We start from the raw sequence: 14,044 nt of genomic DNA, 5'->3' as shown, positions 1-14,044 counted from the left end.
TCAGTGGGCTCTGATTGGCTGTTGAGAAGCTAAGCTTAGGGCTCGTCACTAATTATCCAGCACAAAATGAGCTTCCCTGTAATATAAGCTGATGAGAGGGCTGATTATTAAATTCTGATGCTAATTGCACTGGTTTCTGTGCTGCCATGTAGGAATTATCTGTATTAATTACTAATCAGCCTTATATTGTGACATTTTTATTCTATGTGTACTGTATATTGTGAGTGGGTCCCTAAGCTCAGTAAGTGACCGCAGCACAGAGCATGTGCAGTGAATCAGCAGAAAAGCTACTGGGGCATCTTTGGAGACACAGATCTTTACTGCTGTGGTTGCCTTGGACTGGTACAGAAGCAAAAAACAAACATTTCTAGCCTACTTCTTTAGTTTAACTTCCTTGTCCTTTAAATAGCCCAAAAACATGGAAATCACCTGCCTAATAAAATGGACCGATAGATTTCCAAACAACTATTGCTGGACAAGCACAGAGGATTGTCAGAGAAGTCAACAGGGATCTGTTCGTTGTATTTGGACACCTGCCAACCAAGAATTGCTCATGACATTGTGTCTCTACAACAGTGATCCCCAACCAGTAGCTCGTGAGCAACATGTTGCTCTCCAACCCCTTGGATGTTGCTCTCCGTGGCCTCAAAGCAGGAGCTTATTTTTGAATTCCTGGTTTGGAGGCAAGTTTGGTTGTATAAAAACCAGGTGTACTGCCAAACAGAGACTCAATGTAGGTTGACAATCCAAATAGGGGCTATCAAATGGCCAATCACAGCCCTTACTTGGCAGCCCAATAACATTTTTCATTCATGTGTTGCTCCCCAACTCCCTTTACTTCTGAATGTTGCTCACGGGTTCAAAAGGTTGGGGATCCCTGCTCTACAATTTAACCAGAAGATATGGGCAACAGGCTCAATCAGTTGTATCAGTATAATTTGGCCATAAAGGTGCATGGGAAAGAATTGTCTAAAGGGTCTGAATAATTTGTATGCAAGGCACTGTATTTGAGGATTGTTGTCCCTATATTTTGTACCTAGATGTCTGGTGGAGGTATATTATTATTGTTGTTACTTATTTAAATCTAGATACATACACTATTAAATACCAATTTACCTCAACTGTGCACATTCCTAGTCGGCAATCACCACGAGATAGCTATGGACAAAGTCACGCACTTTGCTGTGCTACTCTACCATTTATTTTGTAAGGTAATTTTGTATATACACAGTTGCCCATATTGGAAAGTGTATGTTGGGTTACTTGTACTAGTCTGATACTATTGGGAGTCAGAAGTCATTTCTTCATTCTTAAAGGAACAGTAACATCAACAATGAAAGTGTTTTAAAGGAATGACAATACTTTTGCCCTGCACAGATAAAACTGGTGTGTTTGCTTCAGAAATACAACTATAGTTTGTAAAATCAAGCTGCTGTGTAGCAATGGGGGCAGCCATTCAAGCACAGGATACACAGTAGATAACAGATAAGTACTACTATAGTTTATATAAACAAACTGCTTTATAGCCATGGGGGCAGCCATTCAAGCACAGGATACACAGTAGATAACAGATAAGTACTACTATAGTTTATATAAACAAGCTGCTGTGTAGCCATGGGGGGCAGCCATTCAAGCACAGGATACACAGTAGATAACAGATAAGTACTACTATAGTTTATATAAACAAACTGCTTTGTAGCCATGGGGGCAGCCATTCAAGCACAGGATACACATCAGATAACTGATAAGTACTACTATAGTTTATATAAACAAGTTGCTGTGTAGCCATGGGGGCAGTCATTCAAGCACAGGATACACAGTAGATAACAGATAAGTACTACTATAGTTTATATAAACAAGCTGCTGTGTAGCCATGGGGGCAGCCATTCAAGCACAGGATACACAGTAGATAACAGATAAGTACTGAAGAATCTCATTGTACTACTACAGAGCTTATCTGTAATCTGCTGTTTATACTGTGCCTTTTCTACCTTTTCAGCTTTGAATGGCTGCCCCCATGGCTACTGGTGTTAGTGTTCCTTTAAGTCAATAGGACACAGAGCAAACTTTAAGTAGCTCAGGAGGTGGAGCAACATCACCCAAAATGGTCTTCATTCCTGTGGACTGGCAATTTCGAAGCAGCAATTTTTCAGACAAGCATTTGGAGGAGTCCTAACAGGCAGAAGCCATAGAGTTAAACAAGAGCTATTTCAGGTGATTTGGCACTGTCTGAATGGATCAATGTGCCACTGCCCTTGTCAGACAGCTTGATATTTGTGAGGTTTTTCTTTCTAGCCATGCTATGATTGGTTATTTTGTAGCCCCTGTGTGGACTGGCAGCCTACAGGAGACTCTTTATGTTAGTCCACATGGTTTTTATGCAACCAAAACTTGCCTCCAAGTCAGGAATTCAAAACTAAGCACCTGCTTTGAGGCCACCGAGAGCAACATCCAAGGGGTTTGTGAACATGTTCCTCATGAGCCACTGGATGGGGATCACTGCTCTAAACTTACTAATATCTAAAGCTTCATTTGGTGGATGAGCCTTATTTTCAGCCCCCACAACCAATGAAACTATGAGTTTTCTGAATATGTAAACATAAGCTAATGAGGATCTGTGGGTAGGCTGACACTGACCACAACCACATTGTGCGACTGATAAACATCTCTAATTCAATATGGCTAACCAGGAAATGTGCTCTATTTGTGGGTCAAAAAGACTGTCTGACAACAAATATTAAGACAAAAATGTGTGTTATATATATATATATATATATATATATACACACACACACACACACACACACAGGTGTTCAGATTTAACACTTTCAGAGTCGCATATAGTAGAATCAACAGTTGGTAGATAACGAGCGAGTGCTATTGATCGTCCCAGGCCAGGACAATAACAGGCATATGGTTTCCACATTCTTACATCTTGAGTAGTGAAGTGAGTTTACAAAAAGTTGACCAGCACTCAAACCCATCTATTCCTAATCCTACCTGGCAAAACATCTCTATTTATATGTGCGCAGAAGACCTGCCTATCTGTGACAGCAATGAAGAGGACAGGGGAACGCAGGCACACCTATATAAAGATGGCAGAAGCAGTAAGTGAGGTGGACATGGGCAAAGTTTGGCTCACACCCACCAACGTTGGCCCAATTAGAAATGGAAAAAAAAGCACACCTTGTCCAATTTTCTTTTTCCAATTCTCAAAAGAGCAAAGATTTTTTTTTTTATTCAATTTTGAAATCTGACACGGGACTACATATTGTCAATTTCCCAGCTGCCCCCAGTCATGTGACTTCTGCCTGCACTTTAGGATGGAACTACTTTCTGGCAGGCTGTTATCTCTCCTACTTAATGTAACTGTATGTATGGTCAAAACTGAGCTATTCAAATTCAATTCAAGTTTTTTTTTTTTTTTTAATTCAATGGCCCCTTACGAAATCAAATTAGACTATTTGAGATCTAAAACCAGCCGAATTGCTGTTGGAGTCAATGTGAGACGTCCAGGGATCAATTTGAAGTTATTTGCAGGCTTCCTGACTTTCAAGTTTTTCTCTGGGAAAAAAACTGGAATCGAGTTTTTTTTTAATTTTCCGGTCGATCCTATTCATCCCAGTTTAAAAGATTCGATTTTTATAATAAATTTCGATTGGTCAAATTTAGAGTTCATGGGAATTTTAAAAAAACCTCTCATGAATTCGAAATTCAACCCGTGATAAATATGCCTCCCCATGTTTTATTGCACTGTACCTTAATGCAAGCATCATGTTACTTTAAGACTGCAATACCAACTGAACAGGGTTTTGCGGAGGCTGTAAGAGTTCTATTACTATTATTATTATTATTAACAAGTATCTATAAAGCACCAGTCTATTCCGCAGTGCTCTACAACAGAATAGAGAATTACATTCTGAGCAGCCAGTGCTGCAGCAATCCATGATCACTGCAGGGACTGTCAGAGAAAACGTTTTAAAGTGCCATACTCAAAAACAGAAGTGATAAAACATGAATGTGAATAGTGAAAGTGCTCATGGGGGCATTTTGTGCATAATCACTTTCATTTTTAAGGAGGCAGTTCAATTCCTCCAATAAGCAAGCTCACAGAGTACCATTAAGGCTAAGGGCACACTAGGCGATAGCGCCGCGATTTGACTCGCCGCGACTTTTAATCCGCAATCGCTGGGGAAACTTTGGCGCTGGCGTCTATGGGGAATCGCGTCAAATTGTCGCTCGAAATCGCCTAGCGAGGCGATTTCGAGCGACAATAGAAAAAAGATCGCCGCGTGTGTTTTTACGCTCGCGATTCCCCATAGACGCCAGCGCAAAAGTTTCCACAGCGATTGCGGATTAAAAGTCGCGGCGAAAAGTCGCCGCGAGTCAAATCGCGGCGCTATCGCCTAGTGTGCCCTTAGCCTAACACATGGGGTAGACTGACACGTCCAATCAGTTGTCTCATAAGTGATAATGTTACAAAGGAAGAGGAATAAAAGGCAAATGAATCGGCAGCGGAGGAGCCAGAATCCCCATGAGATGATTTAGAACATTGTCATGGTACAAAGATTAAAAAAAGGAGTCATGTTAAGTCTCAAAAACAAAACTTTTTTCCCCTTTGCTTTGTAAAACGGATTATCAGCTTAAGACAGGCACGGTCAGACTTTTTCAGTTAAAACCCCCCTTGTAGGTCCAACCTTTGTTCAGGGGCTTCAAATACAGGAAAACATTGGGGTATCAGCCATTCAGCCATAGTTGCAAAAATATCTAGGACAGCAAACGAGTGTGTGCTCCAAATCTCACCCAAACTGACCTTGAAGCAGGGCTTTCAGGTGTATCTTGAAAAACAAATCAGCATTCTTCCTACTCTATCCCAAATTAAACTTTAGGACAATGGAACACAGAGCGGGATAAATCTTGGCTACTGAGAACGACAAAACATCCCCCTTTTGTTTCCTTCCCACTGGCTAAAATACAAATCACAAAGTGTGGAAACAAACGTAGAGCAAAGTTGCCTAAAGTTTCTTTTCGAGGAAGCTTTAGAGTAAGGGCACAAGCTAAGATTTGGGGAGATTTAGTCGCCCGGGGACAAATCGCCTCTTCTTCCAGCGACTAATCTCACCGAAAAGCCTTCCCGCCGGCTAGAATCTAAATCGCTGGCGGGATTCCCTCACAAGGAAACTTCGGACGACTTCCGAAGCATGGGGTCAGTGACCCCCATTTGAAAACTGGAAAGAGTCAGAAGAAGGCAAACAATCCAAAAACTATTAAAAATAAATAATGACGACCAATTGAAAATTTTCTAAGAATTGGCCATTCTATAACACCCTAAAAGTTAACTTGAAGGTGAACCAGCCCTTTAAGGCTAATGCCACAGGAGGCTGATTCTCTACTAACAACACATACAACAACAGGTATGGGATCCGTTATTCAGAAACCCCTTATCCAGAATGCTCCAAAATACAGAAAGGCCATATTCCATAGACTCCATTTTATACAAATAATACAAATCTTTAAAAACTATTTCCTTTTCTCTGTAATAATAAAACAGTACCTTACATGTGATCCTAACTAAGATATAATTAATCCTTATTAGAAGCAAAACCAGCCTATTGGATTTATTCAATGTTTACAGGTTTTTTTAGTAGACTTAAGGTATGAAGATCCAAATAACAGAAAGATCAGTTATCTGGAAAACCTCAGGTCCCGAGGATTCTGGATAACAGGTCCCATACCTACACTAGTAACATAAGTTACGTCCAATACTCAATACAATTATACTAGAAAGCCGTATGTGTTGATGCACCATATCGAACAGTGCATAGTAAATAATCAGATATGGAAGTGAAAAGGAGCAATCTGTTGTCCATGCCATTAACATAACATAGGTTATAGTCATGTGTGTGCTGGGTCTAAACCTGCAGGACTTGCGGGTTGGGCAATTTAGGGCCTGTCTGATCAAAACAACCGATTGTCATGGTATAAAAAATATGTCGGGATGATCCACACAAAGTCCGAAAATTGTACCAAAGGAGGGGAAGTACGACTTGATCCTTGCACCTATGGTTTGCTTAAAGGAAACTATACCTCCCCAACAATGTAGGTCTCTATAAAAAGATATTGCATAAAACAACTCATATGTAACACACTGCTTCATATAAATAAACCATTTTCATAATAATATACTTTTTTAGTAGTATGTGCCATTGGGTAATCCTAAATAGAAAATTGCCAATTTAAAAAATAAGGGCTGCCCCCTGGGATCGTATGATTCACGGGGCACACAAACAAACCATACATGTTAGGTCACATGAGCCAATAAACAGAGTTGTGTCCTTTGCTTCCACACTTCTTCCTGTTACAGTTAGAGCTGTGTTATTTCTGGTCAGGTGATCTCTGAGGCAACACACAGACCATCACGAAATGGTGGTTCAAGGCAAGAGATGTAAAAGGACAATATTTACTTAAATATATATTCCACTTTGGTAAGATTCTTTAATATGCCTCTTAATATGAAGTAAACTATCTGTTGCTAAAATATTAATTTGGGGGTATAGTTTTCCTTTAACAAACTGACGAGTTAGGGTCGGGGGTGGATCGACTTTTTTTGCATGGGGTCAGTGACCCCCATTTGAAAACTGGAAAGAGTCAGAAGAAGGCAAACAATTCAAAAACTATTAAAAATAAATAATGACGACCAATTGAAGTTTTTCTTAGAATTGGCCATTCTATAACACCCTAAAAGTTAACTTGAAGGTGAACCAGCCCTTTAAGGCTAATGCCACAGAAGGCTGATTCTCTACTTGTGCATAAAAAGCCAATCTGCTCGAAACAGTGGATGGAAGTGGATCGCCTTTGTCTCCACCTGCGTTCAGTCACAGGTATGGCATTAGCTACTAATAGGGTTGCCACCCGGTAAAACACCTGCCAAGGCCGGGGCTGGTATTACAAATTTACCGGCAATGCAGTTGCTGGTAATTTGTAATACCCTTAAAAAAAGCCCATGGCCGGCCTCCAATTCGCTCTGAACTTACCTTTTTTTTCTGCCCTCTCGCAATTGCGTGTTGCTCCGCCCCCTTTTGCTGCACAATATGAGGCTCCACCCCTGTTTGCGGCACGAACCGCCCCCTATTGTTCCCCCCCCCCTGCTGGCCGGTAACATTTTTCACAAAATATGGCAACCCTAGCTACCAACAATGTTGGTCAGTTCTCTGACTGAAAAAACATTTCAATTTAAGTTAATAGCATCTCTTTTACACTGGAGAAACTGCCCCCCTATACCACTGGCTATTGTCCCAACTGTCAGTCTGACTGAGACTGCTGGTACAGGCACATGTAAGTATTTTGGGGAGGGGGAGGAAAACCTACTCAGGGCAGCCATTAGAAATCAAAGGGCCACATACAACAAATTTTCGGGGCGCAGCCTACCCCCAAGCCTACCCAGATCCCGCCCACCCCACACCACAGTTAAAAGACCACGCACACACACACACACATCAGCACTAAAAACTCCCCCCCCCCCAGACACAAGTTATAAAAAGCCATTGATGGTCAGGGCCCTGCTATATAAAAAAATAAGACTGTGGCGCCAGGGCCCCCAATAAGTTTAAAAAAAAAAAAAACATTGGTGCCAGGCCCCCCCCCCCCATAAAAGTTTATTAATAATCATTGGTGGTCAGGCCCCCCCCATAAGTTTAAAAATAACAGTTGGTGCGAGGGCACCCCTTATAAGTTAAAAAAAAACATTGTATTTTTTAAAACTAATACATTGGTGGCCAGGGTTTCAAAAGAATAAAAAAAAAAACACAAATTGGTGTTCAGTAGAACTGAATTTGTGGCTTCAAGTCTTCAACTTTGGCTCCTTTCGTGGTTTCAGGTCTTTTCATGGCTTCGGCTGTTTGGGACTTTGGAAGAGGCGGCGCAGCTTCGGCACTGTCAAGGGGGCCCGACTGTGCTGCACTCTTCAAAATAGCCAGCCCCACTTTAGGCCCAGTACAGGACCCCTGATGGCGGCTCTGAACCTACCTGTTCTAACAGTTATAGGCTTCTTTCATTAAACTCAATTATACAACATCACAGGCAATTCCAGACATGTCTGTGCCAGCGGAAATACCACCAGGTGCCGCAACAGCCTTATAGTCCATACCACTAACCAAACCTACACATTTATTTTTACTTGTGACCACTAGATATGAAGAGCACTACCTGAATCCAAAAATCACCAAGACAAGTGACTAAACAAGTCCTCATTGTGGGCCTGAATTTATTTCTTCTAACCTCTTTTTACCCTTCAACCACACACATAATTAGAAAACTAGCATCACCCTGCTGGAAATGATCTGGGGTATTGCATGAATGGAATTCTCTAGCTCGGGAAACAGTCAAACCATATTCAGTAGATTGGAAAGGTTCTGCTTAATCAAAAAATTAAAAAATGCTTTATACATAGCCTGATAAAAGAAGTAAAAGGAAATCTCACATTAAGTAAGTAAGGAGATTGGAGGTTTAAGGTAATGCTGACATCTCGGGCCGAGAGGGAGCTACAATGTTGCAACTTGTTGTTAGCTCATAGTGAAACTGTCAGTACTATAAAACGGTTACTGGCTTTATAAGAAAAGAAAAAAAAAGAAACAAAAACAACAAAGAAGCTTTTGGGTCTGAATAACAGACATGGAAGTAATATTACAGGAGACACGAGGAACTGCACAGTAAGATTTATGTAACAGTCTAAACTAAATAAACGTTCTTTTCCCATCGGCTGCTTATGCCTAGAGCCACAACACAGTGACCTCTCGCTGCTCCACGCTGGGCCAGATTAGACTGCCGGCACATACACACAGACATCAATGTCACAGCTCCTGCCTCAGCCTGGGAGTGCAGTTGAGAGAGCAGTTGTTTTGTAAGGAACATGCAACTTCTAGTTGTGAACAGGGTCTGTCTAATTCTGAGACGGGACTCAGAGCATAAATATCCAAACTAAAGCTCTGGATCAGTACCAGCCTGGAGTTCAAAGGGCCAGTAAACATTTTTTTGTTTATTAAAAAAATCATTAGTGTAGAAAAAAAAAAACAAAACACAAAGACATATTAAACTTTTAAATCGCTAAGTCTTTATTAAGAAATTACTTACTGAAACTCCACTTGCGCTCTTCTGCAGAAGAGGCGATCCATCGTGTGGCGCTCGATTTATCCTCCCTGCTTTCCTTATAGGAGATAGCCAGGGAGGAGAAATTGAGCGCCGCTTGATGGATCATCGCTGTGTCACCTTTTCTGAAGAGGAGCACAAGCGGAGTTTCGGTAAGTTATTTCTTAATAAAGACTTAGCAATTTAAAAGTTTAATATGTCTTTGTGGGTTTTTTTTTCATTCTATACCAACAATTTTTTTAATAAAAAAAAAATTGATGTTACTGATCCTTTAACTACAACTACCAGAGTTGCAGCTCATCAGCATCTTACAACAGTAAACAAAATCACTGCTCTTAATTAAAGGTATACGGTCATGGGAAAACATGTTTGTTTCAAAACAGTTAATGGTGCTCTTCCAGCAGAATTCTGCACTGAAATCCATTTCTCAAAAGAGAATTTTTCATGTGACTTGTGCTGAGAAACTTCAGTCACTATTTACTAGAGATGCACCAAATCCACTATTTTGGATTCGGCCGAACCCCTGAATCCTTCGCGAAAGATTCGGCCGAATATCGAATGGAATCCAAACCCTAATTTGCATATGCAAATTAGGGGTGGGAAGGGAAAACATTTTTTACTTCCTTGTTTTCTTACAAAAACTCACGCAATTTCCCTCCTTGCCCCTAATTTGCATATGTAAATTAGGATTCGGTTCGGCGGGGCAGAAGGATTCGGCCGAATTCGAATCCTGCTGAAAAAGGCCGAATCCGGAACCTAATCCTGGATTCGGTGCATCCCTACTCTTTACTGCAAATTGGAGTGATATCATCCCCTCTCTTTCCCCTCAGCAGCCTAACAACAGAACAATGGGAAGGTAACCAGACAGCAGCTCTCTAACACAAGATAACAGATACATGGTAGATCTAGGCACAGCACTCAATAGTAAAATCCAGGTCCCACTGCAACACATTCAGTTACATTGAGTAGGAGAAACAACAGCCTGCCAGAAAGCAGTTTCATCCTAAAGTGCTGGCTCTTTGAAAGCACATGACCATGCACCGAATCCAGGATTCTGCCTTTTTCAGCAGGATTTAGATTCGGCTGAATCCTTCTGCCTGGCCGAACCCAATTTGCAAATTAGGGGAGGGGAGAGAAATTGCGTGACTTTTTGTCACAAAACAAGGAAATAAAAAATGTTTTCCCTTTCCCACCCCTAATTTGCATATGCAAGGATTCGGATTGGTATTCAGCCGAATCTTTCGCAAAGGATTCAGCCGAATCCAAACACAACTGAAAAAAAATACACTTGCTGGTTCAGGAATGATATTTTATATTAGAGTGAATTATTTGCAGTGTAAACAGTGTAATTTAGAAATAAAAAGGACATCATAAAAATCCATACAGAATCCCTTTAACTATAAAGTGGACACTCCAGCACTTCAGGGAACTATAGATCCCACCACTGACAGGGAGTGGTCAGACAACAACTCCTGAAAGGCAGTAAACAGCACATTCCTATTACACTGTCTCACACATCTATGGCATTATGCATGTGCTTACCAATTTAACAAGTTTAACCTAATGGTTATTAGAATGTTAAAGGACCAGTAACATAAAAAGAGATTCTCTGCTTGCGCTCTTCTTCAAAAACGTCAACAGGACGATGATCCATTGAGCGCCGCACAATGGATCGTCGCCCTGTCGCCATTTCTGAAGAGGAGCGCAAGCGGAGAATCGGTAAGTAATTTCTTAATAAAATCTTTGCGAATTAAAAGTGAAAACTGTCTTGGTGGGTTTTTTTCATTAAAAAGAAACAAAATTTTTTTGGAAACAAAATTGTTACTGGTCTTTTAAATATGTAAATGGCAGGGGCTGTGGCCCTAGATGTTAGGAAATACATTCCCATTTGTCAAGCAGGATACAGCTACAGTTTAGTAGCACCTAAAGAGCTGCTGGTTGGACACCAATATTAAACAGGTGGTTCATCTTTAAGTTAACTTTTAGTATATTATAGAATAGTCAATTTAAGCAACTTTTTAATTGGCTGTCATTTTTTTTTTTTTTTTATAGTTTTTAAATTATTTGCTTTATTCTTCTAATACTTTTCAGCTTTCAAATGGGGGTCACTGACCCCATCTACAAGCAAATGTTTTTATTACTCATATTTCGATTCATGCCCTTTCCTATTCATATTCCAGTTTCTTATTCAAATGAATGCATGGTTGCTAGGGAAATTTGCACCAAAAATTACAAACTGGAAAGCTGCTCAATGAAATGCTAAATAACTAAAAAACCACAAACAATAAGAAATGAAAACCAATAACAAATTGTCTCAGAATAGAACTCTCGACATCAGAGGTCCCCAACCTTTTGAACCCATGAGTAACATTCGTATGTAAAAGGAGTTGGGGAGCAACACTAACATGGAAATTATTCTTGGGGTGCCAAATAAGTTCTGTGATTGTCTATTTGGTAGCCCCTACGTGGACTGTCAACCTACAGGAGGCACAGTTTGGCATTAAAGGGGTGGTTCACCTTTAAGGTAACTTTTAGTATGTTATAGAATGGCCCGTTCTAAGCAACTTTTCATTCTTTATATTTTTATAGTTTTATTAATTATTATCCTTTTTCTTCTGACCCTTTCCAGCTTTCAAATGGGGGTCAGTGACCCCATCTAAAAACAAATGCTCTCTAAAGCTTACCATTTTATTGTTATTGTCACTTTTGATTACTCCTCTTTCTATTCAGGCCTCTCCTATTCATATGCCAGTCTCTTCTACAAACCATGCCATGGTTGCTAGGGGGAATTTGGACCCTACCAACCAGGTGGCTGAAACTGCAAATGGGAGAGCTGCTGAATAAAAAGCTAAATAACGCAAAAAACCTTAAATAATAAAACATGAATTGCAAATTGTCTCACAGTTAACTCAAAGGTCAACACCACCTTTAAACTTAAAATGCTTGAGTTTTTGTAACACCCCAAGGACACCAGAGGCCTTTGGCAGGTAAGATCTGTGCCCCAAAAGCTCCCCACATTTCCCCCTACTGATTCACAGCATGGCTGGTTAGTGTTCCACGGCTGCTGTACAGTAAGTTCCATAGACAACATACAGAGTCCATAGGAGTATTTTTATGCTTTAATTCTCATTTAATAAATAGATTCTTCCTTCCCCTCCCCCCCAAATGGCCACTGTTCCCCAATACTAACAATGGGGTTTCTCCAGGGCAGCAAAAACAAGGACATTATTCCCCTTGGGCCCCATGAAATGTAACAGTTTGGGGCCCTATAGTCCAGTAGTGAATAGAAGTATCAAGGTGCTAATAATGACGTAGCTTCCCATGGTCCCCCACTTATAGACGTCCTGCTGTTATCAGTACAGTTCCACTGTCTCCATCACCAGGGTATCCGGCTGTCCCTTCCCAGAGCAGCGCACCCAACCCTTCCCGTGTCCCTCACCCACCCAGCCTAGGCGAGGGCCCACACAGCAGCCGTAAACAACAAAGCCGACAATTGTATATTACCTCTTAGCCTGAGGTGCCGGAGGGAGCGGGCGCGGATGCTGACCGCCATGATGCGCGGCTGGGAGACATTCACAACACCGGAAACCTCGGCCTATCTCGCGAGAGGTGACTGAAAAGGAGTAGGCGGGGCGACAGGTTACAGCCTAATGGAAGGCCATTCCAATAAGGGGCGTGGGCGTGGCCAGTTACTTTGTGTGTGGGCGAGAATGCGATGTGTTTGGGGACACGGGTAACGTTCTGTTACAGAATTAACGTTCTGACATTAGGTAAATGGTGCAGAAAAAAAAAATGGACTCCGCTATTCTATTTTCCTAATGGGAACAAAGAGCAGCGCGGCGTCCATCTTTGTTTCTGGCATTCGCGTCACCTGATTGTTCACCTCTTTGCTTTATGGCTGTTGACTAATCGATGGCCTTCGGTTACATAAAGATCCGGGTCTGGAATTTCTGACGTCTCCTTAAAGGGATCCTGTCATCGGAAAACTTGTTTTTTTCAAAACGCATCAGTTAATAGTGCTGCTCCAGCAGAATTCTGCACTGAAATCCATTTCTCAAAAGAGCAAACAGATTTTTTTATATTCAATTTTGAAATCTGACATGGGGATAGACATTTTGTCAATTTCCCAGCTGCCCCCAGTCATGTAACTTAGCAGAGAAATGCTTTCTGGCAGGCTGCTGTTGTTCCTTCTCAATGTTACTGAATGTGTCTCAGTGGGACATGGGTTTTTACTATTGAGTGTTGTTCTTAGATCTACCAGGCAGCTGTTATCTTGTGTTAGGGAGCTGCTATCTGTTTACCTTCCCATTGTTCTTTTGTTTGACTGCTGGGGGGGAAAAGGGAGGGGCTGATATCACTCCAACTTGCAGTACAGCAGTAAAGAGTGATTGAAGTTTTTCAGAGCACAAGTCACATGACTTGGGGCAGCTGGGAAATTGACAATATGTCTAGCCCCATGTCAGATTTCAAAATTGAATATAAAAAAATCAGTTTGCTCTTTTGAGAAATGGATTTCAGTGCAGAATTCTGCTGGAGCAGCACTATTAACTGATTCATTTTGAAAAAATTTTTTTTCCCCATGACAGTATCCCTTTAAAGGGGAAGTTCTCATTATAATTATTTTTAGTATATTGTAGAACGTTAGTCTTTGTAATTGTATCATTTGTGGAGGGGGGAGTTTTTGGATTCATTTTTATTCTCCTGTATCTTTCGAGTTGGTGATTTAAATGGCTGGTTGCTTGGGTCCCACTTCCCTTAGCATCTAGGAAGTAGTTTGGATGTTGGAATAGAAGTAGGCCCCTTTTAGTCACACTGTGGGTTGCCACCTTTTCTGGAAAAAAATACCGGCCTTCCTATATATTTATCTTTTTTTCCCTATTAATAACATTGGGATCAGCCA

The 14,044-nt window shown here is 41.0% G+C and overlaps 1 protein-coding gene across 1 annotated transcript in view; it reads right to left on the bottom strand.

Annotated features, from left to right (window-relative positions):
- rictor.S (RPTOR independent companion of MTOR, complex 2 S homeolog) overlaps positions 1–12,800 on the bottom strand; it is a 112,272-nt gene extending 99,472 nt beyond the window's left edge. The window contains exon 1 of the mRNA XM_018244512.2: positions 12,649–12,800. Coding sequence (XP_018100001.1) covers positions 12,649–12,697 — 49 coding nt within the window. The 5' untranslated portion in view covers positions 12,698–12,800. The remainder of the gene's footprint in view (positions 1–12,648) is intronic.
- Between the last annotated feature and the right edge of the window lie 1,244 nt (positions 12,801–14,044).

The sequence above is a fragment of the Xenopus laevis genome, chromosome 1S (genome assembly GCF_017654675.1).
Source record: "Xenopus laevis strain J_2021 chromosome 1S, Xenopus_laevis_v10.1, whole genome shotgun sequence".
Taxonomy (NCBI): domain Eukaryota; kingdom Metazoa; phylum Chordata; class Amphibia; order Anura; family Pipidae; genus Xenopus; species Xenopus laevis.
This window is presented reverse-complemented; position numbering and strand designations above follow the sequence as displayed.